General features: G+C 38.2%; 1 protein-coding gene across 1 annotated transcript in view; it reads left to right on the top strand.

Annotated features, from left to right (window-relative positions):
• The window catches only part of CC2D2B (coiled-coil and C2 domain containing 2B), a 130366-nt gene that overhangs the window by 6597 nt on the left and 96896 nt on the right, over positions 1–26873 (top strand). The window contains 4 exon segments of the mRNA XM_033187631.1: positions 10986–11046; positions 13290–13366; positions 13747–13812; positions 16181–16276. Of these exon segments, the coding sequence (XP_033043522.1) occupies positions 10986–11046; positions 13290–13366; positions 13747–13812; positions 16181–16276 (300 nt within the window).

The raw sequence follows: 26873 nt of genomic DNA, 5'->3' as shown, positions 1-26873 counted from the left end.
GGGGTTTCACCATGTTGGCCAGGCTGGTCTTGAACTCCTGACCACAGGTGATCCACCCACCTCAGCCTCTCAAAGTGCTGGGATTACAGGTGTAAGCCACCGCCCCCGCCCAGAAGTTTTTATATTTTATCACATCTATTACCCTGTGGGCATCATTAATAGATAAATGCTTGCAAAACTACAAATTGGACTTTTGTATACTTTCATAGGCCAAGCCTCGCTAGAAAGAGATCTCCTGACTAACCCCCACCTTTTTTTTTTTTTTTTTAGCTTTCAAAGGTTCAAGTGATACATTTCTTTATGAATGTTAAACTTACAATATAAGCCCTAGGAAATTTCATTTCAGAAATCACCAAAGTGATAGAGAAACTCCAGGTCATCTGATACAAAAATAGCTAATCCTCAATTTCCTTGCCTTTTAGAAAAAGCTTTAACTGCAAGAATCATGAATCAGCAATAACCTCAAAGAGAAGATAGGGTTTAACTGTGGGAGCCAATTTTCTAACACAGAGAATTGAATTGCTGTAAGAAGGCAGAAGTCTGCACTGTAATTTTTCTTTACTTTGGCATGAGATTTCAACAGAGCAGTGCAATATTCATCTAGATCTGTAATTTTATCCAAATTTTAAATGATTATCTTATCTCTTATGTAGAATGATAAATGAACAGGTTAGGAACACTTCCAGGTCTGCAAAAAAAATGATTAATAATTTCTGCAATAACATTTTATTTGATAGTTTGTTATAATTTTACTGTCTACGGGATGTGTGCTACTGCTAATGCCTTGCCTAGTTGAGCAGACAACATTTACAAGTATAGGCATCAATAAGCCAGGTCGTGATTTTAAGTGCAAAAATTTTAGAAGTTCTTGCAGAATGGATCATAAATTCAAAATTCTCTTTTCTCACCATTTTATTCTTCTGTCTTATTTTGGTATGTTAGTAGGAAGAATCTTAAGTGTGCTGGTAGTCTTTTAAGATTCTTTAATTTGTTAAGTGCCTTTTTTTTTTTTTTACTGATTATACAAATAATTTATCTTACTTAGACTTGATTATTTTCTGTTCCAAGTCTATTCATTATTTTAACCACTGTCCAGATCTCTCTTTTGAATGTCTTATAAGCATTTATAAGCAGTATCTCCCAATTGAACTTGTTAATCCCATCTCAACTGCCTTTCTATTTTGACGGTACTTGAAATGAAGCTACCTCTCAGTTGATCAAGCCAAAAACCTGAAAGTCCTCCTCGACTCCTCGCTCACTTTGTCCTGCATATCTAATTCGTCACCAAATCCTGTGAATTCTACCTCTGAAATGAATCTCTCTCTACTCGCCTTCTCATATCCTTTTTTTTATTTTTGAGATGAAGTCTAGCTCTGTTGCCCAGGCTGGAGTACAGTGGCAGGATCTCGGCTCACTGCAATCTCTGCTTCCCACGTTCAAGTGATTCTTGTGCCTCAGTCTCCCAAGTAGCTGGGACTACAGGTGTGTACCACCATGCCCGGCTAATTGTAATTTTAGTAGAGACAGTGGGGTTTCGCCATGTTGGCCAGGCTGGTCTCAAACTCCTGACCTCAAGTGATCCTCTTGCCTTGGCCTCCAAAAGTGTTGGGATTACAGGCATGAGCCACCACACCCGGCCCTCATATCTATTTTAAAATTCAGCTCTCTAGTATCTATCAATAGTCTTTTAATCAATTTTTCTGCCTCCATAGAATATCTATATGTAATCATTGCTTCTTGGCCTTTTGGCTAAGATCAAATGTATATTTAATCAGATTCTTTTTTCTTTTCTTTTTTTTTTTTTTTTTGAGACGGAGTCTCGCTCTGTTGCCCAGGCTGGAGTGCAGTGGCCGGATCTCAGCTCACTGCAAGCTCCACATCTCGGGTTCACGCCATTCTGCTGCCTCAGCCTCCCGAGTAGCTGGGACTACAGGCGCCTGCCACCACGCCCGCCTAATTTTTTGTATTTTTTAGTAGAGATGGGGTTTCACCGTGTTAGCCAGGATCGTCTTGATCTCCTGACCTCATGATCCGCCCGTCTCGGCCTCCCAAAGTGCTGGGATTACAGGCTTGAGCCACCGCACCTGGCCCAGATCCTTTTTTTCTTACTGTAAAGTTTTATACTTTTCGGGGAAAGGGAGTTCATACATATTTTAATTAAAATAATTCCTTAGTATTTTGAAGTGTTTTTTTGGTACCATTTTTGTGGAAGTGATTTTTTTTCTAGTATATTAGCATGTAGGGAAGATACTGACTTTTGCAAATATTCTCTTGTATTCTGCCAATTCCAATTTTCTAATTATGTCTAAACTTTATTTAGTCTTTTGGGTTTTTCATATATAAAAACCTATCATCTACAAACAATGATAATTTTATTTTCCTCTTCTAAGAGTTACACCTCTTATTTCCTTCTTTTGCATATCTCTTATTGCATTAACCAGGATTTCTATTAAATACTAAAGGTGACCAAATACAAATATGAAATAGTACAAGTGATAGTATATTTGTTTTGTTTCTCTTTACATTAAAAAATTTTTAAAGCATACTTTTAACCTCGAGTATCACAATAGTCAGTTTTCTTATATGTGATTCTCAGTAATATTTCTTATTTATTTAGAAAGTTGAAATAAAAGGACCATCATGAAAAATATTTCAAAGGGAAGATTTTTTTTTTAAAGTAAGGTATTAATGGAGTTTATAATATTTTGATTATTCCAAATAACCCTATTGTAAATGGGGGATAATCCTGATAAATGTGATACATTTGTTTCTATATACAAATCATAAATGTATATGTTAAAAAAGAAACAATAGGAGAGTTTAAGGATGAATTGTATTCTTATTTGGTCTGTGAATTATTTAATAAGATGAATTATTTATATATGTATTTATTTAATCTCTTACTTCAATATCTATTGTTTGTATGTTCTCTCACCTCGCCAGCAAGCCATTCCCTGCTTTGCTCAAAAAGATGTTTGTCAGTGAGTTACATCTATGTAGGAGCAATATTTACATGTCTCTTAGAGTAACTGCAATTAAGATTCATATTTTATCCCTACCTTCTAGATGGAAATGATAAGTTATGAAAATTATACAGTATTCTGGGAATGCTGGGCAAGATATTTGGGAACTAATTAGGGAGGCCTCTATCAATCACTTGCCGGAGTCGTTCCCTCATACCTTCAGGGTTGCTCTCCCCTGGTCAAGAGTAGAATTAGGTATTTTTTATTGTCTTGAGGTAGGTACTGAAGGTTGAATAAGATATAAGGGAACGTCGCAGTCCGTGTTAACCTCATTCAGCAGTGTTTAATAGTGGCACAGGAACAACTGGTAGATTTTGAAGTTCTTTCAGAAAGTTTGTAGACTGGGCTCTTTTTATGATGTTTTTACTGTGGTCATGTCAATAGCCTGCTTTGGTGTTTGACACAAATTCATGTTTTTACTGTGATTGGAAAGCTTGAGCTTTCCAACTGCACATTAGTTTGGTTAGTATGTACAGTTGTTATTTCAGGAGTCTTTGCTATTCTATTTTTTAGCATTAAAATTAAAAAGAAATTCATACATCATATCATTCTAAAAAGGGTTTAACATTGCTAGAATAGTTTACCTATAGAATATTGGGGTTTATAAAAACTGGAAAAGAAATGCTTATTTTAACATACTGAATTTTTGTTAATGATACAACATTCAACTAGAATTACCAGGAGTCTGTGAGAAATGTGGTTTTGACGCTTAGGAGAGTGAAGGCTGGAGACACAGATTCAGGAATCCATGGGAATACATGCACCCTCCAAAGCTTTGGAATGTACCCTACATTTAGGATATAAAGAGGTGTGGCCATTGAAGGATACAGAGAATAAGTGGCTACAGAGGTAGAAGGGTAGAGGGCAAGGATATATAAAGTTTTCAAAAAATAAGGGTGCTGAACATTGTCACACGTTACAGGGTAATAAATCAAGTACTAGCTAACACTAGTATAGCATTGAATTTTCAAAGTATTTTTGTATATATCTGATTTAACTTGACCCTCTTAAAAGATACATGAAGTAGGCAATACATGAACACCAAGAACTAACTCTTGGATTTTCTCCTTAAAAGGCCATTTTTAATATTCTAGAGAGCAATTCCTTTTTGGAAATTTTTAATTTTTATGGATACATAGTAGGTGTATATATATATATATATATATATATATGGGGTACATGAGATATTTTTGTACATGTGTAATAATCACATCAGGGTAAGTGGGTTATCCATTGCCTCAAGCATTTATCATTTCTTTGTGTTATAAATATTCCAATTGTACTCTTTCAGTTATTCTAAAATGTACTATAAATTATTGTTGACCATAGCCACCCTTTTGTGCTGTAAAATACTAGATCGTATTCACTGCATTGTACCTATTAACCTTCCCCATTCCCTGCCCCCTACCCAATACTCTTCCCAGTCTCTGGAAACCATCATTATACTCTCTATTTCCATGAGTTCAATTGTTTTAATTTTCAGTTCTCACAAATGAGTGAGAACATGCAAAGTTTTTCTTTCTGTGCCTGACTTATTTCACGTAACATAATGACCTCCAGTTCCATCCAAGTTATTGCAAGTGACAGGATCTCATTCTTTTTTATGGCAGAATAGTACTCCATTGCATATATATACCACATTTTCTTTATCCATTTATCTGTTGGTGGACACTTAGGTTGCTTCCAAATGTTGGCTCTTGTGAACAGTTCTGCAACAAACATGGGAGTGCAGATATGTCTTCAATATACTGATTTTCTTTCTTTTGCGTATATACCCAGTGGTGGAATTGCTGGATCATATGGTAGTTATATCTTCAGTTTTTTGAGGAACCCCATACTGTTCTCCGTAGTGGCTGTACTAATTCACATTCCCACCAACAGGGTGTTAGGGTTGCCCTTTCTCAATGCTTTTGCCAGCATTCATTATTGCCTGTCTTTTGGTTAAAAGCCATTTTAAGTGAGTGAGATGATGTCTCATTGTAGTTTTGGTTTGCATTTCTCTAATGGTCAATGATGTTGAGCATCTTTTCATATACCTGTTTGCCATTTGTATGTCTTCTTTTGAGAAATATCTATGTAGATCTTTTGCCCATTTTAAAATCAGATTATTAGATATTTTCCTATAGAGTTGTTTGAGCTCCTTGTATATTTTGGTTATTAATCTGTTATCAGATACATAGTTTGCATATATTTTCTCCCATTCTGAGGGCTGTTTCTTTGTTGATTGTTTCCTTTACTTTGCAGAAGCTTTTTAATTTGATGTGATCCCATTTGTCCATTTTTTTACTTTGATTGCCTGTGCTTATGGGGTATTACTTAAGAAATCTTTGCCCAGACCAATGTCCTGGAAAGTTTCCCCAATTTTTCTTTTAGTAGTTTCATACTTTCAGATCTTAGATTTCAGTCTTTAATTCATTTTGATTTGATTTTTGTATATGGTGAGAGAGAGGGGTCTAGTTTCATTCTTCTGCATATGGATATCCAGCTTTCCCAGCCACATTTATTGAAGAGACTGTCTTTTCCCAATGTGTTTTTTTGGCACCTTGTTGAAAATGATTTCACTGTAGATGCATAGATTTATTTTTGGTTTCTTTATTCTGTTCCATTGATGTGTGGGTGGGTGTGTTTTAATGTCAGTGCCATGCTGTTTTGTTTAGTATAGCTCTGTAGCACAATTTGAAGTCAGTGGTATGGTTTGGCTTTTAGTATAGCTTTGTAGTACAATTCAAAGTCAGTGATATAGTCTGGCTGTGTCCCCATCCAAAATCTCATCTTGAATTATAATCCCCATAATCCCCATGTGTCAATGGGGGGACCACGTGGAGGTAATTGGATCATGGGAGTGGTTTCCCCCATGCTGTTCTTGTTATAGTGAGTGAGTGAGCCTCACAAGATCTGATGGTTTTATAGGTGCTTGTCATTTCCCCTGTTTGCACTCACTCTGTGCTGCTGCCCTGTGAAGAAGGTGCCTACTTCTCCTTTGCCTTCTGCCATGATTGGAAGTTTCCTGAGGCCTCCCCAGCAATGCAGAACTGTGAGTCAATTAAACTTCTTTCCTTTATAAATTACCCGGTCTCAGGTATTTCTTCATAACAGCATGAGAATGGAGTACAGTCAGGTAATGTGATTTCTCGAGTTTTGTGTTTTCCTGCTCAGGATAGCTCTGGCTATTCTGAGTCTCTTTAGGTTTCCTACAAATTTTAGGATTACTTTTTCTATTTTTGTGAAGAATGTTCTTGGTATTTTGATAGGGACTGGAATGAATATGTAGATTGTTTTGAATAGAATGGACATTTTAACAGCATTGATTCTTTGAATCCATGAACATGAAATATCTTTCCATTTTTTGTGTATCCTCTTCAATTTCTTGCATTTTATAGTTCTCATTGTGGACATCTTTTACTTCTTTGATTAAGTTAATTCCTAGGTATTTAATTTGATTTGTAACTATTGTAAGTGGGATTATTTTCTAGATTTCTTTTTCAGATTGTTCACTGTTGGCATACAGAAATGCTAATGAATTTTGTATATCGATTTTCTATCCTGCAACTTTGCTGAATTTGTTCATCATTTCTAATAGTTTTTTCGTGTGAAATCTTTGTTTTTCTAAATACATAATTATATAATCTCCAAACAAGGATAACTTGAGTTCTTGCTTTCCAATTTGGATGCCCTTTATTTCTCTCGTCTGATTGCTCTAGCTAGGACTTTTAGTACATGTTGAACAACAGTGGTGAAAGTAGGCATGCTTGTTTTGTTCCAGATCTTAGAGGACAGGCTTTCAGTTTTTCCCTGTTTGGTATAACACTAGCTGTGGGTCTGTCACATATGGCTTTTAGTGTGTTGGGGTATGTTTCTTATATACCCAGTTGTTGAAGATTTTTTTCATGAAGTGATGTTGAATTTTATCAAATGCTTTTTCAGCATAAATTGAAATAATCATATGATTTTTGTCTCTTATTCTGTTGATATGATGTATCATATTGTTTCAGTTGTGTATGTTTAACCACCCTTGCATCCCTGTGATGAATCCCATTTGGTCATAATGAATGATCTCTTTAATATGATGTTGAATTCGGCTTGCTAGGATTTTGTTGAGGATTTTTGCATCAATGTTCATCAGATACATTGGCCTGTAGTTTTCTTTTTTTGATGTCACTTTGTCTGGTTTTAGTATCAGGGTAATACTTGTAGAATGAGTTTGGAAGTATTCCCTTGTCCTCTATTTTTTGGAACAGTTTGAGTAGGATTAATATTAGTTCTTTAAATATTTGCCAAAATTTAGCAGTGAAGCCATCAGGTCCCAGGCTTTTCTTTGCTTGGAGACTTTTTATTATGGCTTTGATCTTGTTACTTCTTATTGGTCTATTCAAGTTTTGGATTTCTTCATGGTTCAATCTTGGTAGGTTGTATGTGTCTAGGAGTTTATTCATTTCTTCTGGGTTTTTTAATTTACTGGCATATAATTTCTCATAGTGGCCTCTAATGGATCCTTTGAATTTCTGTAGTATCAGTTGTAATGTCTCCTTTTTCATCTCTGATTTTATTTATTTGGATTTTCTCTCTCTTTATCTTAGTGAGTCTGGCTAATGGTTTGTCAATTTTGTTTAACTTTTCAAAAAAACAACTTTTTATTTTATTGGTATTTTCTATTTTTTTATTTTAATGTGATTTATTTCCTGCTCTTGTTTTTTCTATTTCTTCTATGAATTTTGGGTTTGATTTGCTCTTGCTTTTCTAGTTCTTTAAGGTGCATCTTTAGGTTGTTTATTTGAATTTTTTTTCTTTTTAAAAATTTTTTGACATAGACACTTATTGCTGTAAACTTTCCTCTTAGTACTGCTTTTGCTGTATCCCATAGGTTTTGGTATGTTATGTTTCAATTTTCATTTGTTTCAAGGAATTTTCTCAATTTCTTCATTGAGCCACTGGTCATTCAGAGGCATATTGTTTATATAGTTTCCAAAGTTCCTCTTGTTATTGACTTTTGATTTTACTCCATTGTAGTCAGAGAGGATACTTGATATGATTTCAAAGGTTTTGAATTTTTAAAGATCTATTTTGTAGCCTAACATATGGTCTGTTCTTGAGAATGATCTATGTGGTGAAGAGAAGAATGTGTATTCTTCTGCCATTGGATGAAACGTTCTGTAAATATCTATTAGGTCCATTTGGTCTTTAGTTTAGATAAGGTCTGATATCTTTTGGTTGATTTTCTGTCTGGATGATCTGTTCAGTGTTGAAAGTGGGATGTTGAAATCGCCAACAATTGCTGTATTGGTTGTCTATCTCTCTGTTTAGCTCTAATAATATTTGTTTTATATATCTGAGTGCTTCAGTGTTGGGAGCATATATATTTACAATTGTTACATCTTGATGAATTGATCCCTTTTATATCATGACCTTCCTTGTTTTTGTCTTGACATTTATTTTATCTGATATAATTATAGCTATTCCTGATCTTTTTTGGTTCCCATTTGCATGGAATATCTTTTATCATGCTTTTCAGTGTTTATGTGTTTTTACAGGTGAAATGTGTTTTTTCACCTGTTTTACAGGTGAAATGTAGGTCTCACCCAAGGCCTATTGGTGAGAGTCCTGAGAGTCTTGATGTTTATTCAAGCCCCAAGGACTATTTAGTGAGAAAATGATGAATCCTGCCAGGACTAGGTCTTCCCCTTCAGTGAAGCAGCTCCCTTCTGGCCTAGGGTGGGTTTAGAAATGCCATTGAAGGGTGAGGGCCTGGGGTCAGAGGTTTTAGGAATTTGTTTGGTGCTTTATTTTGCTGGGGCTGAACTGGTACCCAGGTTACTAAGTCCTCTCTGCTTTTCCCCTTTCTTTCCTCAAGCAGAAGGGCTATCTGCTCATGGGCACCACTGCCCCAGGCCAGTGACTATACCCTGACTACCACTGATGTTTATTCAAGGCCCAAGGGGTTTTTAGTCAGCAGTTTGTGAGTCCTACCAAGCCTGGTTCTCTCCCATCAGAGCTGCAGGTTCCTTTCTGGCCCAGGATGGGTCTAGAAATGCCCTCCAAGAGCTAAGGTCTAGAATCAGGGACTTTAGGAGTCTGCTTGGTACACTTTGTTTGACTGTGGCTGAGCTGGATACCCAAGTGTATTATTAGTCCATTCGCACACTGCTATAACAATACTATCCTTTAAAATGTAATTTATAAAGGAAAGAGGTTTAATTGACTTACGGTTCCGCATGCTTGGGAAGGCCTCAGGAAACTTAGAATCATGGTGGAAGGTGAAGGGGAAGCAAAGACCTTCACATGGTGGCAGGAGAGAGAAATGCAAGCAGGGGAAATACCAGATGCTTACAAAACCATCAGATCTTGTAAAAACTCATTCACTATTATGAGAACAGCGTGGGGGAAACCACCCCCATGATCCAATCACCTCCCACTAGGTCTCTCCCTCAGCACCTGGGGATTACAGTCAAGATGAGATTTGGGTGGGGACACAAAGCCTAACCATATCACCAAGTTGCAAGACAAAGTCATGTTTACTCTTCCTCCTCCTTTTCTCAAGCAGAAGGTGTCTCTCACTGTGGCCACCACAGGTGGAAATGTGCTGGGTCACACCTGAAGCTAGCACAATACTGGGTCTTGCCCAAGGTCGTGGTGACTACTGACTGGCTACCTCTGATGTTTATTCAAGGCCCAAGGGTTCTTTAGTCAGCAGGTGGTGAATTCTGCCAGGATTGCAACCTTTCCTCCAGGGCAGTGGGTTCTCTTCTGGCCCAGTGTCGGTTTAAAAATGTTATCTGGGAGACAGTGCCAGGAGTGGGGGCTTTAGGACTCTGCGTGGTGCTTTATTTTACTGTGGCTGAGCTGGTATCCAAGTTGCAAGATGAAGTACTCTTTGCTCTTCCCTCTTATCCTGGAGCTGTGAGCTGTACTGCCTGAAATTGGGGGAGGGGTGATGCAAGCACTCCCTTGGCCACCCCAGCTGGTGTCTCACTGGATCTTGTGCACCCTGAGTCCACTGGCTGTGAGCCCTGCACAGTACCAGGACTTGCCTGGGAATTGTGGTCCTTGTGGACTAGACTGCCTTTCAAATTGATTAGGACCCCAGAGTGCTTTAGCCAATGGTGGTGGGCCTAGCTGGAAGTCAGGTTCTGACCGCTGGGATGGACAATTCCCCTCTGGCTAGGGCTTGTCTAAATGCTCTGTGGGTGCTAGCCAAATTCTGCCCTGTGTTGCTTTCCGCTGTGTTAGGGGAGCAGGGAGTTCCAATGCAAAGTCCCCCAATCACTTTGCTGTCCTTCCCCACAAGTGCATAGATTCTCTCTTCCTGCCACACTGCCTGACGATGAGAGAGACATGGTATAGGCAATTCAAGATCGTCTTTCCTACTCTCTTCAGTGCCTCTTTCCTTGATATGATGTTAAAACCAGGCACTATGATTGCTCACCTGATTTTTGGTTCTTATGAAGGTGCTTCTTATGTGGATAGTTGTTCAATTTGATGTTCCTGCAGTGCAGATGATTGCTGGAGGATTCTATTCAGCCATCTTGCTTTACTTCCTAAGAGAGAGTAATTTCACCGTATATAAAGAGCTCATACAAATTGATAAAAAGGTGAAATTTAAGAAAACAAGGAAAATATGTGAACTGGCATTTTAAAGGAGACGATGTTCAAAGGGCTGATGAATATTTGAAAAGATATGAGAATACATAATGATAATGAGAACACATAGACACAGGGCGGGGCACATCACACACCTATTGGAGGGTTGGGGGCTGGGGGAGGGATAGCACTGGGAGAAATACCTAATGTAAATGACGAGTTAATGGGTGCAGCAAACCAACATGGCACATGTATACCTATGTAACAAACCTGCGTGTTGTGCACATGTACCCTAGAACTTAAAGAATAATAATAATAATAATAATAATAATAGATGTTCAATGACAAAACAAGATGCAAGTTTAACCCTCCCTGCTTTTTTTGCAGATGTCAGAAGAGATGGATAATGTTACAGCTGAAGAAACTACAGACAAGCATCTCCAAAAAGGTTATCAATAAGTATACCATAACTCTGATACTCTTCCTTTTTATTTTTAAAAGATGTAAATGATTAATCCTGTGCCAGGGTTTCAGCTGGGAACACAAATTTCCTAAGGAATCAGTTTAAAGAGAAATTAAACTTCCTAAATAGAACAAGATGGGCATAAGGAAATACATGGAAAAGTCAATGGACGTAATAAAGCTGAATTTCATTTTCTGTTTGTCACTGCAAACATGGAGATTCCACTGGCGGTGAGACTGTTTTAGACCACAGAGATACATAGGTGCAGAACCTGCTTCAGCAAACTTCAAATCTCAGGGAGAAAAATACATAAATAATGGTTGAGCTCTGGTTCATTCACCAAGCAAATATTTATTGAGCATGTATTATATGCCATCTGCCATTCTAAGTTATGGGAATAGAGTATAAACAAAACCAACTAGTCATTTTTAAATTTTACCAAGGAATACTGTGGTTAAACCTGGAGATTCTCATGACCTATAGTTAGTTATTTAGCTTTATGCTTACCCTTTATTTCTACAAACTTCTATGTAACCTTTAAGCACTCAAAGACAGGGAATAGAAAAAGTAAAAAGCAAGGCAAAGTGATCAATAGATTCTTAATTTTTTACTGTACCTAGGGGATTGCATGATCTTGCATGATCTCTTTTATTCCATCCAGTGAACGAGCAGAAAATAACACATGGCTTGGAGTACACACAAGGGCTTGAGACTTTTTTTTTTTTTTAAGAAAGAGAGTCTTACTCTGCTGCCTAAGGCTGGAGTGCAGTAGTGCAGTCATAGCTCACTGCGGCCTCAGACTTCTGGACTCAGGTGATGGTCCCACCTCAGCCTCTCAAGTAGCTGGGACTACAGGCATGTATGTTAATTTTTTTTTGAGACAGAGTTTTGCTCTTGTTGCTCAGACTGGAGTGCAATGGCGCGATCTTGGCTCACCGCAACCTCCGCCTCCCAGGTTCAAGTGATTCTCCTGCCTCAGCCTCCCGAGTAGCTGGGATTACAGGCATGTGCCACCATGCCCAGCTAATTTTGTATTTTTAGTAGAGATGGGGTTTCTCCATGTTGGTCAGGCTGGTCTGAAACTCCTGACCTCAGGTGATCTGCCCGCCTCGGCCTCCCAAAGTGCTGGGATTACAGGCGTGAGCCACTGTGCCTGGCCCCCAAATTTTTTTTTTTTGTAGAGACAGGGTCTTGCTATGTTGCCCAAGCTGGTCTCAAATTCCTGGCCTCAAGCAATCCTCCTGCCTCGGCCTCCCAAAGTGCTGAGATTGCAGGCATAAGCCTTCTTTATACCCTATAAAACTTTCCTTTTCTCTAATAGCTGGAAAAAGTAGGGGTGAGAATTTTGTAATGATTTTACAAAACTAACATAATTAAAATGGGTATCCAGAGACTTATCATTCTTCTTTTTTTAGATTCCTCTCTTTTCAGTTTAATAAAATTGAAGTAACCAGGCTTTGATATTTGTGTATTAGTATACTTCCCAGAGATGTCTCACAGATTTTTAAAATATGAGCTTTGTTTTTGTTTTGTTTTGTTTCGTTTTTGGCCAAAGATGGGCTCTGGCCAGTAGCTGAGGAAGCAACAAAAGAAGGTGACAGAGACTTAATATGTACCCACAATAATTAAAAATTTAAAAAAGAGGGCTGAGTGCTGTGGCTCATGCCTGTAATCCCAGCACCTTGGGAGGCTGAGGTGGATGGATCACCTGAGGTCAGGAGTTTAAGACCAGACTGGCCAACATGGCGAAACCCCATCTCTACTAAAAATATAAAAAAGAAAGTTAGCCGGGTGCAGTGGCACACGCCTGTAATCCCAGCTACTTGGGAGGCTGAGACAGGAGAATCGCTTGAACCCACGAGTGGGAGGTTGCAGCGAGCCAAGATGGTGCCATGGCATTCTGGCCTGGGTAACAAGAACAAAACTCTGTCTCCATAAAAAAAAAAAAAAGTTTAAAAAAGAAGATGACAGAGGATAGAAAAGTTGTCACAAAGAAAAACAAAAATCAGTGCTGAATGGGTGAAGGTATTTATTCCAGATGGAAAAGGGGAAAGGACATCTATTGGTGTTAGATTCTAAGCTCTCGTAAGACAATAACCTAGTTTTCATAATGGTCACGAGGCTTAGAAAAGCATGCAATTAAAGAATTTAATAAATACTTTTGCCGCCATTGTTGTTTAATTATAATAAAGTGTCATAAACTCTTTATTATGTTGGTTTCCTGATAGATTTAGATGCAGAAGAAAATCAAAATGTAGTAAAGACAATGAGAGGCAAAGTGAGAGAAAAGCTAAAAATTTCTAAGGTAATGCTTTTTAAAATTTTCTGTTTTCAAATTTACTATTTAAATGAGACATTTAGCACAGTAAAATTTTCTTTGTCAAAAGAGAGCTGAAATTCAGTGTTAATATAGCTCCTTAATTCCTAAAGGCTTCCTATATATATATTTTCCTTTTGTCTCATAACATCCTTATAATGTCAAACCTAAAGCCAAGAAGAGCTAGGTGATTTGGTCATAGTAATTATAAATGATATTTCGGTATGTTTGCTGGTATTTCATATACACATACCATACTTTTTAAAAGAAAAGCATTGCAAAGTATTGAAATTTATAAATTTTGGATAAAAGACTTATGAGCACCATTATGTCTATTTCTGAAAAGATTTATTTCTGTTGTGTTTCAGATTAATAAAGGTGAAAAATCTTCAATGGAGCAGCTCATTGAGAGCAAAATATATCGAAGGTCCAAGGTGAATAACTTTTCTCTGTTTTTACTTTTTAAAACAGCTTTATGGAAATATAGTTTACATAGCAAAACTTCACCCATTTGAAGTGTGTATGACAATGATTTCTAGTAAATTTACAGAATTGTTTAATCAATACCACAGTTTAATTTTTATCACCCAAAAAAGATTCCTCTTTATCAGTGATTGCCCATTTGCAATCACGCTCCATTGTTACTTGGCATTACTTTTTATCCTAAAAAAACTATAATAAAATATAATTAAAATATAAACTTAAGAACATTAAAATTTTAAAGAGTTTATTTGAACAGACAACAATTCATGAATTGAGGAGTGCCAGTCTGCAGATGGTTAGGGCTCCACCGAAGGGGCATGCAGGGAAAACTTTTAAACGGTGCATGCGGAAGTAAGGCAAAGAAAACATTGATTGACTAGAATGGAGCGGTAGCCTTAAAGTTCCTAGTTAGAGATTAGTTGGCAGTTTCTGATTGGTAAAACTAAAGTTTCATTTTCCTTGGATAGGGCCATTCACACTGAGCTGGGTTTTGGTTTGCTTACATAGGAACTCAGGGCCCTAGAGCTGCTTCCGTCTAATGGCCTCCCAATTAATTATTTTCACAATGTTATAGGTGATATCCAACTTACAGATTTTTAATGTGTAATCAATATTTGAAAAGTCAATGTGTAATCATATATTTGGAACTTGAAATGACAAAACAACTCATATTTTTAGAGAGTTATATTATTTAGAGTACAAGCTAAGTAGCTGTAACAAAAAGAGTCAAAGTAAAGTGTTTTCATTAAGATAGAAGTTTCCTTTTTATCTAATATAACAAATCAGTAATCGGGGCTGATAGGAAAGTTTTGCCATCTCCAGTATGTGGTTTCCATCTGTGAGTCCAATGGCAAAGCTCTAGTTTTCCATTTGCTAGCGAAAGGGAAGGGGGAAAGAAAGAACCAAATAATTTTAGGTTGATCTTTTAGGGGACGAGACCAGCAAACTGCACATATCATTTCCACCAAATGAATGTGGAAGAAGTGTCTAGGTTCCACTATTAGAGATGGGAGAAAAGACTGTAAAGAGCAACTAATAGTTTCTGCCACAAGCACCTAGTGTATATAACTGCACATTTTAAAATGCAAGGGTTTTTTTTTTTGGCTCCTCCACAGAGCCCCTCTTAGGTGCTTAATAAAAATTATTTTAATTAAATGTAAAGGTAAAAGCAGACTAAAAAGTGATGTTTATGTGCATGTTATTCACTTAACACATGAATTAAAACATGCCTAAATTGGATTTAATTTCACTACGAATAGTAAAAACTATAAAGACTTACAAAGTTTGTCAAGGTCAACCCATTGAGTATCAGGAAAAGGGTTAAAAGGAAGAGAAATTGACTTCTAAGAAACACAATCCCAGTTATCACACAGGGATATCTGCTCAGGAAGCAGATTTTAGCAAGCGATTTTGAGATGTGCAGAGATGATGGGGGGTAAAAGTATATACTGACAGTTCATATAAGCAGCACTGTTACAAGGTGAATAACTTTTAAGTTAATGTGATGGCTACATTGTAGATACAAACAATATAAAGATAAGCTTTTATCTTATAAGATAAATCTTATAATTTTATACTTTATAAAATTATATCTTATATAAAAGTATATCTTATAATTTTATATTTTACATATTTTAAATTATTTGATTCCTAGAAACTATGAGTTTTACTTTTTATTATAGAATTGATTGCGTTCCCAAGCCTTCCTTAAAACAGTTCATTTTAATATATGTGTGTGAGAAAGAAGTGATGTGATTTATCAATTCAAAGAGTCAGACTTTACAAGAGTGAAAAATGAGAGCTTCTTTATCAGTGGGTTTACAACTAAGAATATGCCACTTTTCAGACTTGTAATTGCTTCTAACTCCATGAAAGATTGTGGACTGAGGTGGCAGTCTGAGTGTGTGTGTGTGTGTGTGTGTGTGCGCGCGCATGCACACACGCGCACACCTTAACAGGACAGCACCAAAAACAAGGAGAAAAAAGAAAGTTCCACTGGAGCCAGCATTTTGGTCAAACTCTTTCCTCCCAGACTAGAGTGAGGAGATAGTTTGGGAAGATGAAGAAGATTTTGGCTCTATATTCTGGCTTTTCTTGCAGTTACCAGAACATTAGAAATAGAACAAAAATAACAAAAATAAAAAATAAAAAATAAAAAATTCATGAACCAAACAGACTCAAAGCTAAATATGCCTTGATATTATCTGCCCTGTTCACTAGCAAGATAACAATTATGTTTACCATATTACAGAAAAGTATTTCCTTTACTTATAAGCAGAAAAAGCATTTATTTCAACACTAAATACTGGTTTATCATAGTTGTCTCCACAGACTGAAGTCTCATTGGATGAAAGTCTTTCATTTTTCATTCTGAGTGGTGAAGAAGGTTCAGCTTTGGGCAAGTCTTCAGAGCAGGTTGGATTTATTCTCTTCCCTCCCACCATCTCACTCTCAGGAAAAAATGATTCTTTATTAAAAGCGCAGAATGAAATACTTGGATGGGAGATGAAGTTTTATTATCATGCCTCTTCTTTTTGAATTGAGAAGCTGTTCATAATAATAAAACCTAGCATTTATTGAGTGCGCTCTGAATGCTCAGTGATTACTAAGTTTTTAACACGGATTGTAGCATTCAATCCTCATCTTAACTCTGAGGCAGGCATTATGCTTATCTTTACAGGTGACGAAAATCAGGCAAAGAGGGTTAAGCCTTGATGGAGCTGGAAAGTCTAAGCTGTCAGCTCAAAAGCTAATCCAATCCCAAGGCCTCTTCTAGTCAGTCTCTCTCAGTCCCCCTCAAACTGTGTAGTCTCCCGTTTCTCTGGGGTTGCCCTTTCCTCCAGTTCTACTTAGCCTCACTGGTCTTTCCCATCTCCTCTTGACTTGTCTCCCTATCTGCTGTTATTCCTGGACACTTTCTTCTATCCCTCTGTACCTTCCAGTCTCCCCACAGTCTTCTTGAGCCCCCTGCTACCCAGTACCTCCTATTCCCAGTAGTTCTACATACTGTCTTTTGCCACCTCTTGGGCCCTCCAGATCCCTCAGGTCCCCCTGTCAAGTCCCTCTGGGACCCCCATTTACCTTTCTACTTCCACCTCCCAGTCCCTTCCAGTCACCTTTCTTTGCATTCTGCTCCAGTTCTTTCATTCTAATTTTGTTATTGTTGTTTTTCGCACAATTAAAAAAAAACTTTAAAATTTTAAACAAGTAAAACATACACAGTATAAAAACGTAATGCAGAAAGCCACAAGGAAGAAAATAAAAATCACCTGAAATCCCACTAACCTAAGATAGTCACTATTATCATTTTTTCCTACTTTTCTCTATGCTTAGCCCTGTACATGGACACACACAGTTTTTATTACTATTATACTTTAAGTTCTGGGATACTTGTGCTGAGCGTGCGGATTTGTTACATCGGTATACACATGCCATGGTGGTTTGCTTGCACCCATCAACCCATCATTTACATTAGGTATTCTTCTAATGCTATCCCTCCCCTAATCCCCCACCCCCTGACAGGCCCCGGTGTGTGATATTCCCCTCCCTGTGTCCATGTGTTCTCATTGTTCAGCTCCCACTTATGAGTGAGAACATGCGATGTTTGGTTTTCTGTTCCTGTGTTAGTTTCCTGAGAATGATGGTTTCCAGCTTCATCCAGGTCCCTGCAAAGGACACGAACTCCTCCTTTTTTATGTCTCCATAGTATTCCATGGTGTATATGTGCCACATTTTTTTTTATTCGGTCTATCATTGATGGGTATTTGGGTTGTCCAAGTCTTTGCTATTGTGAACAGTGCTGCCGTAAAGATAAACATGTGCATGTGTCTTTATAGTAGAATGATTTGTAATCTTTTGGGTATATACCCAGTAATGAGATTGCTTGGTCAATAATGGTATTTCTGGTTCTAGAACCTTGGGGAATTGCCACACTGTCTTCTACAATAGTGGAAGACACTCCCACCAGCAGTGTAAAAGCGTTCCTATTTCTCCCTGTCCTCTCCAGCATCTGTTGTTTCCTGACTTTTTAATGATCACCATTCTAACTGGTGTGAGATGGTATCTCATTGTGGGTTTAATTTGCATTTCTCGAATGACCAGTGATGGTGAGCTTTTTTTTCATATGTTTGTTGGCTGCATAATGTCTTCTTTTGAGAAGTGTCTGTTCATATCCTTCGCCCACTTTTTGATGGGGTTGTTTTTGTCTTGTAAATTTGTTTAAGTTATTTGTAGATTCTGAATATCAACCCTTTGTCAGATGGATAGATTGCAAAAATTTTCTCCCATTATGTAGGTTGCCTGTTCACTCTGGTGATAGTTTCTTTTGCTGTGCAGAAGCTCTTTAGTTTAATTAGATCCCATTTGTCAATTTTGGTTTTTGTTGCCATTGCTTTTGGTGTTTTAGTTATAAATCCTTTGCCCATGCCTATGTCCTGAATATTATTGCCTAGGTTTTCTTGTAGGGTTTTTATGGTTTTAGAGCTTACATTTAAGTCTTTAATCCATCTTGAGTTAATTTTTGTATAAGGTGTAAGGAAGGGATCCAGTTTCAGTTTTCTGCATATGGCTAACCAGTTTTCCTAACACCATATATTAAATAGGGAATCCTTACCCCATTGCTTATTTTTGTCAGGTTTATCAAAGATCAGATGGTTGTAGATGTGTAGCATTATTTCTGAGGCCTCTGTTCTGTTCCATTGGTCTATATATCTATTTTCATACCAGTACTATGCTGTTTGTTTACTGTAGCCTTGTAGTATAGTTTGAAGTCAGGTAACGTGATGTCTCCAACTTTGATCTTTTTGCTTAGTATTGTCTTGGCTATACAGGCCCTTTTTTGGTTGCATATGAAATTTAAAGTATTTTTTTCTAATTCTGTGAAGAAAGTCAATGGTAGCTTGATGGGGATAGCATTGAATCTATAAATTACCTTGGGCAGTATGGCCATTTTCACGATATTGATTCTTCCTATCCATGAGCATGGAATGTTCTTCCATTTGTTTGTGACCTATTTTATTTCATTGAGCAGTGGTTTGTAGTTCTCCTTGAAGAGGTCCTTCACATCCCTCGTAAGCTGGATTCCTAGGTATTGTATTCTCTTTGTAGCAATTGTGAACGGGAGTTCACTCATGATTTGGCTCTCTGTCTATTGTTGGTGCATAAGAATGCTTTTGATTTTTGTACATTGATTTTGTATCCTGAGACTTCGCTGAAGTTGCTTATCAACTTACAGAGGTTTTGGGCTGAGACGATGGGGTTTTCTAAATATACAATTATATCATCTGCAAACAGACAATTTGACTTCCTATCTTCCTATTTGAATACCCTTTATTTCTTTCTCTTGCCTGATTTCCCTGGCCAGAACTTCCAATACTGTGTTGAATAGGAGTGGTGAGAGAGGTCATCCTTGTCTTGCACCAGTTTTCAGAGGGAATGATTCCAGCTTTTGCCCATTTAGTTTGATATTGCCTGTGGGTTTGTCATAAATAGCTCTTATTATTTTGAGATACGTTCCATCAATACCTAGTTTATTGGGAGTTTTTAGCATGAAAGGGTGTTGAATTTTATCAAAGGTCTTTTCTGCATCTATTGAGATAATCATGTGGTTTTTGTCATTGGTTCTGTTTATGTGATGGATTATGTTTATTGATTTGCGTATGTTGAACCAGCCTTGCATCCCAGGGGTGAAGCCCATTGATCATGGTGGATAAGCTTTTTGATGTGGTGCTGGACTTGGTTTGCCAATATTTTATTAAGGATTTTTGCATCGATGTTCATCAGGGATATTGGCCTGAAATTTTCATTTTTTGTTGTGTCTCTGACAGGTTTTGGTATCAGGATGATGCTGACCTCATAAAATGGGTTAGCAAGGAGTCCCTCTTTTTCTATTGTTTGGAATGGTTTCAGAGGGAATGGTACCAGCTCCTCTTTGTACCTCTGGTAGAATTCGGCTGTGAATCTTTCTGGTTCTGGGCTTTTTATGGTTGGTAGGCTATTAATTATTGCCTCAGTTTCAGAACCTGTTGTTGGTCTATTCAGGGATTCAAATTCTTCCTGGTTTAGTCTTGGGAGGGTGTATGTGTCCAGGAATTTATCCATTTCTTCTAGATTTTCTAGTTTATTTGTGGAGAGGTGTTAATAGTGTTCTCTGATGGTAGTTTGTATTTCTGTGGGATCAGTGGTGACATCCCCTTTATCATTTTTATTGCATCTATTTGATTCTCTTCTCTTTTCTTCTTTATTAGTCTGGCTAGTGGTCTATTTTGTTAATCTTTTCAAAAACCAGCTCCTGGATTCGTTGACTTTTTGAAGGGTTTTTTGTGTCTCTATCTCCTTCAGTTCTGCTCTGATCTTAGTTATTTCTTGTCTTCTGCTAGCTTTTGAATTTGTTTGCTCATGTTTCTCTGGTTCTTTTAATTGTGATGTTAAGGTATCAATTTTAGATCTTTCCTGCTTTTTCCTGTGGGCATCTTGTGCTATAAATTTCTCTCTAAACACTGCTTTAGCTGTGTCCCAGAGATTCCGGTACATTGTGTCTTTGTTCTCTTTGGTTTCAAATAACTTATTTATTTCTGCCTTAATTTCATTATTTACCCCGTAGTCATTCAGGAGCAGGTTGTTCAGTTTCCACATAGTTGTGCAGTTGTGAGTGAGTTTCTTAACCCTGCTTGCTAATTTGATTGCACTGTGGTCTGAGAGACTATTATAATTTCCATTCTTTTGCATTTGCTGAGGTGTGTTTTACTTCCAATTATGTGGTCAATTTTAGAATAAGTGCGATGTGGTGCTAAGAAGAATGTATATTCTGTTGATTTGGGGTGGAGAGTTCTGAAGATGTCTGTTAGGTCCACTTGGTCCAGAGCTGAGTTCAAGTCCTGAATATCCTTGTTAATTTTCTGTCTCATTCATCTGTCTAATATTGACATTTGGGTGTTAAGGTCTCCCACTATTATTCCATGGGAGTCTAAGTCTCTTTGTAGGTCTCTAAGGACTTGCTTTATGAATCTGGATGCCCCAGTGTTGGATGCATACATATATTTAGAATAGTTAACTCTTCTTGTTGCATCGATCCTTTACCATTATGTAATGCCCTTCTTTGTCTTTTTTTTATCTTTGTTGGTTTAAAGTCTATTTTATCAGAGACTAGGATGGCAACCCCTGCTCTTTTTTGCTTTCCATTTGCTTGGCAAATCTTCCTCCGTCCCTTTATTTTGAGCCTATGTATGTCTTTGCATGTGAGATGGGTCTCCTGAATACAGCACACCAATTGGTCTTGACTCGTTATCCAATTTGCCAGTCTGTATCTTTTAATTGGGGCATTTAGCCCATTTACATTTAAGGTTAATATTGTTATGTGTGAATTTGATCCTGTCATTATGATGCTAGATGGTTATTTTCCACATTAATTGATATAATTTCTTCATAGTGTCAATGGTCTTTACAATTTGGTATGTTTTTGCAGTGGCTGGCACTGGTTTTCCCTTTCCATATTTAGTGCTTTTTTCAGGAGCTCTTATAAGTCAGGCCTGTGGTGACAAAATCTCTCAGCATTTGCTTGTCTGTAAAGGATTTTATTTCTCCTTCACTTATGAATTTTAGTTTGGCTGGATATGAAATTCTGGGTTGAAAATTCTTTTCTTTAAGAATGTTGAATATTGGCCCCCACTCTTTTGTAGCTTGTAGGGTTTCTGCATAGAGATCCACTGTTAGTCTGATGGGCTTCCCTTTGTGGGTAACCTAACCTTTCTCTCTGGCTGCCCTTAACATTTTTTCCTTCATTTCAACCTTGGTGAATCTGACGATTTTGTGTCTTGGGGTTGCTCTTCTCGAGGAGTATCTTGGTGGTATTCTCTGTATTTCCTGAATTTGAATGTTGGCCTGTCTTGCTAAGTTGGAGAAGTTCTCTTGGATAATATCCTGAAGAGTGTTTTCCAACTTAGTTCCATTCTCCTCGTCACTTTCAGGTACACCAATCAAATGTTGGTTTGGTCTTTTCACATAGTCCCATATTTCTTGGAGGCTTTGTTCATTTCTTTTCATTCTTTTTTCTCTAATCTTGTCTTCATGCTTTATTTCATTAAGTTGATCTTCAATCTCTGGTATCCTTTCTTCTGCTTGATCGATTCAGCTATTGGTACTTTTGTATGCTTCATGAAGTTCTCATGCTGTGTTTTTCAGCTCCATCAGGTCATTTATGTTCTTCTTTAAACTGATTGTTCTAGTTAGCAATTCCTCTAACTTTTTTTCAAGGTTCTTAGCTTCCTTGCATTGGGTTAGAACATGCGCCTTTAGCTCAGAGGAGTTTGTTATTACCCACCTTCTGAAGCCTACTTCTGTCAATTCATCAAACTTATTCTCTGTCCAGTTTTGTTCCCTTGCTGGTGAGGAGTTGTGATCCTTTGGAGGAAAAGAGGCATCCTGGTTTTTGAAATTTTCCGCCTTTTTTTGCTGTTTTTTCCTCATCTTCATGGATTTATCTACCTTTGGTCTTTGATGTTGGTGACCTTCGGACGGGGTTTCTGTGTGGACGTCCTTTTTGTTGATGTTGATGCTATTCCTTTCTGTTTGTTAGTTCTCCTTGTAAGAGACCCCTCTGCTGCAGGTCTGCTGGAGTTTGCTGGAGGTCCACTTCAGACCCTGATTGCCTGGGTATCACCAGTGAAGGCTACAGAACAGCAAAGATTGCTACCTATTGCTTCCTCTAGAAGCTTCATCCCAGAGGGGCACCCACCAGATGCCATGCCATCTGGAGCTCTCCTGGATGAGGTGTCTGTCGACCTCTGCTGGGAGGTGTCTCCCAGTCAGGAGACACAGCCATCAGGGAACCACTTGAGGAGGGAGTCTGTCCCTTAGCAGAGCTCACACACTGTGCTGGGAGATCTGCTGCTGTCTTCAGGACTGGCAGGCAGGAATGTTTAAGTCTGCTGAAGCTGTGCCCACAGCTGCCCCAGGTGCTCTGTCCCAGGAGATGGGAATTTTATCTATAAGCCCCTGACTGGGGCTACTGCCTTTCTTTCAGAGATGCCCTGCCCAGAGAGGAGGAGTCTAGAGAGGCAGTTTGACTACAGCAGCTTTGCTAAGCTGCGGTGGGCTCCGCCCAGTTTGAACTTCCCCACGGCTTTGTTTACACTGTAAGGGAAAAACCCACCTACTCAAGCGTCAGTAATGGCGGGCACCCCTTTCCCCACCAAGCTTCAGTGTCCCAGGTTGACTTCAGACTGCTGTGCTGGCAGTGAGAATTTCAAGCCAGTTGATCTTAGCTTGCTGGGCTCTGTCAGGATGGGATCCGCGAAGCTAGACTGCATGGCTCCCTGGCTTCAGCCCCCTTTCCAGGGGAGTGAATGGTTCTGTCTTGCTGGCATTCCAGGCACCACCGGGGTATGAAAAAAAAAAAAAAGAAAAACTTCCTGCAGCTAGCTCAGTGTTTGCCCAAACAGCCGCCCAGTTTTTGTTGAAACCCAGGGCCCTCGCACTTATTCTAAAATTGATCACATAGTTGGAAGTAAAGCACTCCTCAGCAAATGTAAAAGAACAGAAATTACAACAAACTGTCTCTCAGACCACAGTGCAGCCAAACTGTAACTCAGGATTAAGAAACCCACTCAAAACCGCTCAACTACATGGAAACTGAACAACCTGCTCCTGAATGACTACTGGGTAAATAACGAAATGAAGTCAGAAACCAATGACAACAAAGACACAACATACCAGAATCTCTGGGACACATTTAAAGCAGTGTGTAGAGGGAAATTTATAGCACTAAATGCCCACAAGAGAAAGCACAAAAGATCTAAAATTGACACCCTAACATCACAATTAAAAGAACAAAAGAAGCAAGAGGAAACACGTTCAAAAGCTAGCAGAAGGCAAGTAATAACTAAGATCAGAGCAGAACTGAAGGAGATAGAGACACAAAAAACCCTTCAAAAAATCAATGAATCCAGGAGCTGGTTTTTTGAAAAGATCAACAAAATCGATAGACTGCTAGCAAGACTAATAAAGAGGAAAAGAGAGAAGAATCAAATAGACACAATAAAAAATAACAAAGGGGATATCACCACCGATCCCACAGAGATACAAACTACCATCAGAGAATACTATAAACATCTCTATGCAAATCAACTAGAAAATCTAGAAGAAATGGATAAATTCCTGGACACATACACCCTCCCAAGACTAAACCAGGAGGAAGTTGAATCCCTGAATAGACCAATAACAGGCTCTGAAATTGAGGCAATAATTAATAACTTACCAACCAAAAAAAGTCCAGGACTGGACGAATTCACTGCCAAATTCTACCATAGGTATGAAGAGGAGCTGGTACCATTCCTTCTGAAAGTATTCCAATGAATACAAAAAGAGGGAATCCTCCCTAACTCATTTTATGAGGCCAGCATCATCCTGATACCAAAGCCTGGCAGAGACACACACAAAAAAAGAGAATTTTAGACCAATATCCCTGATGAACATCGATGCAAAAATCCTCAATAAAATACTGGCAAACCAAATCCAGCACCACATCAAAAAGCTTATCCACCATGATCAAGTGGGCTTCATCCTTGGGATGCAAGGCTGGTTCAACATACAAAAACCAATAAACATAATCCATCACGTAAACAGAACCAATGACAAAAACCACATGATTATCTCAATAGATGCAGCAAAGGCCTTTGACAAAATTCAACAACTCTTCATGCTAAAAACTCTCAATAAATTAGATATTGATGGGACGTGTCTCAAAATAATAAGAGCTATTTATGACAAGCCCACAGCCAATATCATACAGAATGGGCAAAAACTGGAAACATTCCCTTTGAAAACTGGCACAAGACAGGGATTTCCTCTCTCACCACTCCTATTCAACATAGTGTTGGAAGTTCTGGCCAGGGAAATCAGGCAGGAAAAAGAATAAAGGGTATTCAATAAGGAAATGAGGAAGTCAAATTGTTCCTGCTTGCAGATGACATGACTGTGTATTTAGAAAACCCCATCGTCTCAGCCCAAAATCTCCTTAAGCTGATAAGCAACTTCAGCGAAGTCTCAGGATACGAAATCAATGTGCAGAAATCAAAGCATTCTTATACACCAATAACAGACAGAGAGCCAAATCGTGAGTGAACTCCCATTCACAATTGCTTCAAAGAGAAGAAAATACCTAGGAATCCAACTTACAAGGGATGTGAAGGACCTCTTCAAGGAGAACTACAAACCACTGCTCAACGAAATAACAGAGGACACAAACAAATGGAAGAACATTCCATGCTTATGGATAGGAAGAATCAATATCATGAAAATGGCCGTACTGCCTAAGGTAATTTATGGATTCAATGCCATCCCCATCAAGCTACCAATGGCTTCCTTCACAGAATTGAAAAAACTACTTTAAAGTTCATATGGAACCAAAAAAGAGCCCACATTGCCAAGACAATCCTAAGCCAAAAGAACAACGCTGGAGGCATCATGCTACTTGACTTCAAACTATACTACAAGGCTACAGTAACCAAAACAGCATGGTTCTGGTACCAAAACAGAGAGATAGACCAATGGAACAGAACAGAGCCCTCAGAAATAATACCACACATCTACAACCATCTGATCTTTGACAAACCTGACAAAAATAAGCAATGGGGAAACGATTCCCTATTTAATATATGGTGCTAGGAAAACTGGCTAGCCATATGGAGAAAACTGAAAATGGATCCCTTCTTTACACCTTATACAAAAATTAATTCGAGATAGATTGAAGACTTAAATGTTAGACCTAAAACCGTGAAAACCCTAGAAGAAAACCTAGGCAATACCATTCATGACATAGGCATGGGCAAGGACTTCATGTCTAAAACACCAAAAGCAATGGCAACAAAGCCAAAATTGACAAATGGGATCTAATTAAACTGAAGAGCTTCTGCACAGGAAAAGAAACTACCATCAGAGTGAACAGGCAGCCTACAGAATGGGAGAAAATTTTTGCAATCTACGCAATCTACTCATCTAACAAAGGGCTAATATCCAGAATCTACAAAGAACTCAATCAAATTTACAAGAAAAAAATAAACAACCCCATCTAAAAGTGGGCAAAGGATATAAACAGACACTTCTCAAAAGAAGACATTTATGCAGCCAATAGACACGTGAAAAAATGCTCATCATCACTGGCCATCAGAGAAATGCAAATCAAAACCACAATGAGATACCATCTCACACCAGTTAGAATGGTGATCATTAAAAATTCAGGAAATAACAGGTGCTGGTGAGGATGTGGAGAAATAGGAGCACTTTTACACTGTTGGTGGGACTGTAAACTACTTAAACCATTGTGGAAGACAGTGTGGCAATTCCTCAAAGATCTAGAACTAGAAATACCATTTGACCCAGCCATCCAATTACTGGGTATATACCCAAAGGATTATAAATCAGGCTGCTATAAAGACACATGCACACGTATGTTTATTGCAGCACTATTCACAATAGCAAAGACTTGGAATCAACCCAAATGTCCATCAATGATGGACTAGATTAAGAAAATGTGGCACATATTCACCATGGAATACTATGCAGCCATAAAAAAGGATGAGTTCATGTCCTTTGTAGGGACATCTATGAAGCTGGAAACCATCATTCTCAGCAAACTGTCCCAAGGACAAAAAACCAAACACCGCATGTTCTCACTCATTGGTGGGAATTGAACAATGAGAACACTTGGACACAGGATGGGGAACATCACACACTGGGGCCTGTCATGGGGTTGGGGGAGTGGGGAGGGATAGCATTAGGAGATATACCTAATGTAAATGACGAGTTAATGGGTGCAGCACACCAAAATGGCACATGTATACATAACAAACCTGCACATTGTGCACATACACCCTAGAACTTAAAATATAATTTAAAAAAACACACAAATAAAAACCCAGGGCCCTGGTGGCGTAGGCCCCTGAGGGAATCTCCTGGTCTGCAGGTTGAGAAGACCATGGGAAAAGTGTAGTATCTGGGCCCATTCCTCATTGCACAG

Source organism: Trachypithecus francoisi, unplaced genomic scaffold, assembly GCF_009764315.1.
Source record: "Trachypithecus francoisi isolate TF-2019V2 unplaced genomic scaffold, Tfra_2.0 Contig01579, whole genome shotgun sequence".
In the NCBI taxonomy this organism is placed as follows: Eukaryota; Metazoa; Chordata; class Mammalia; order Primates; family Cercopithecidae; genus Trachypithecus; species Trachypithecus francoisi.
This window is presented reverse-complemented; position numbering and strand designations above follow the sequence as displayed.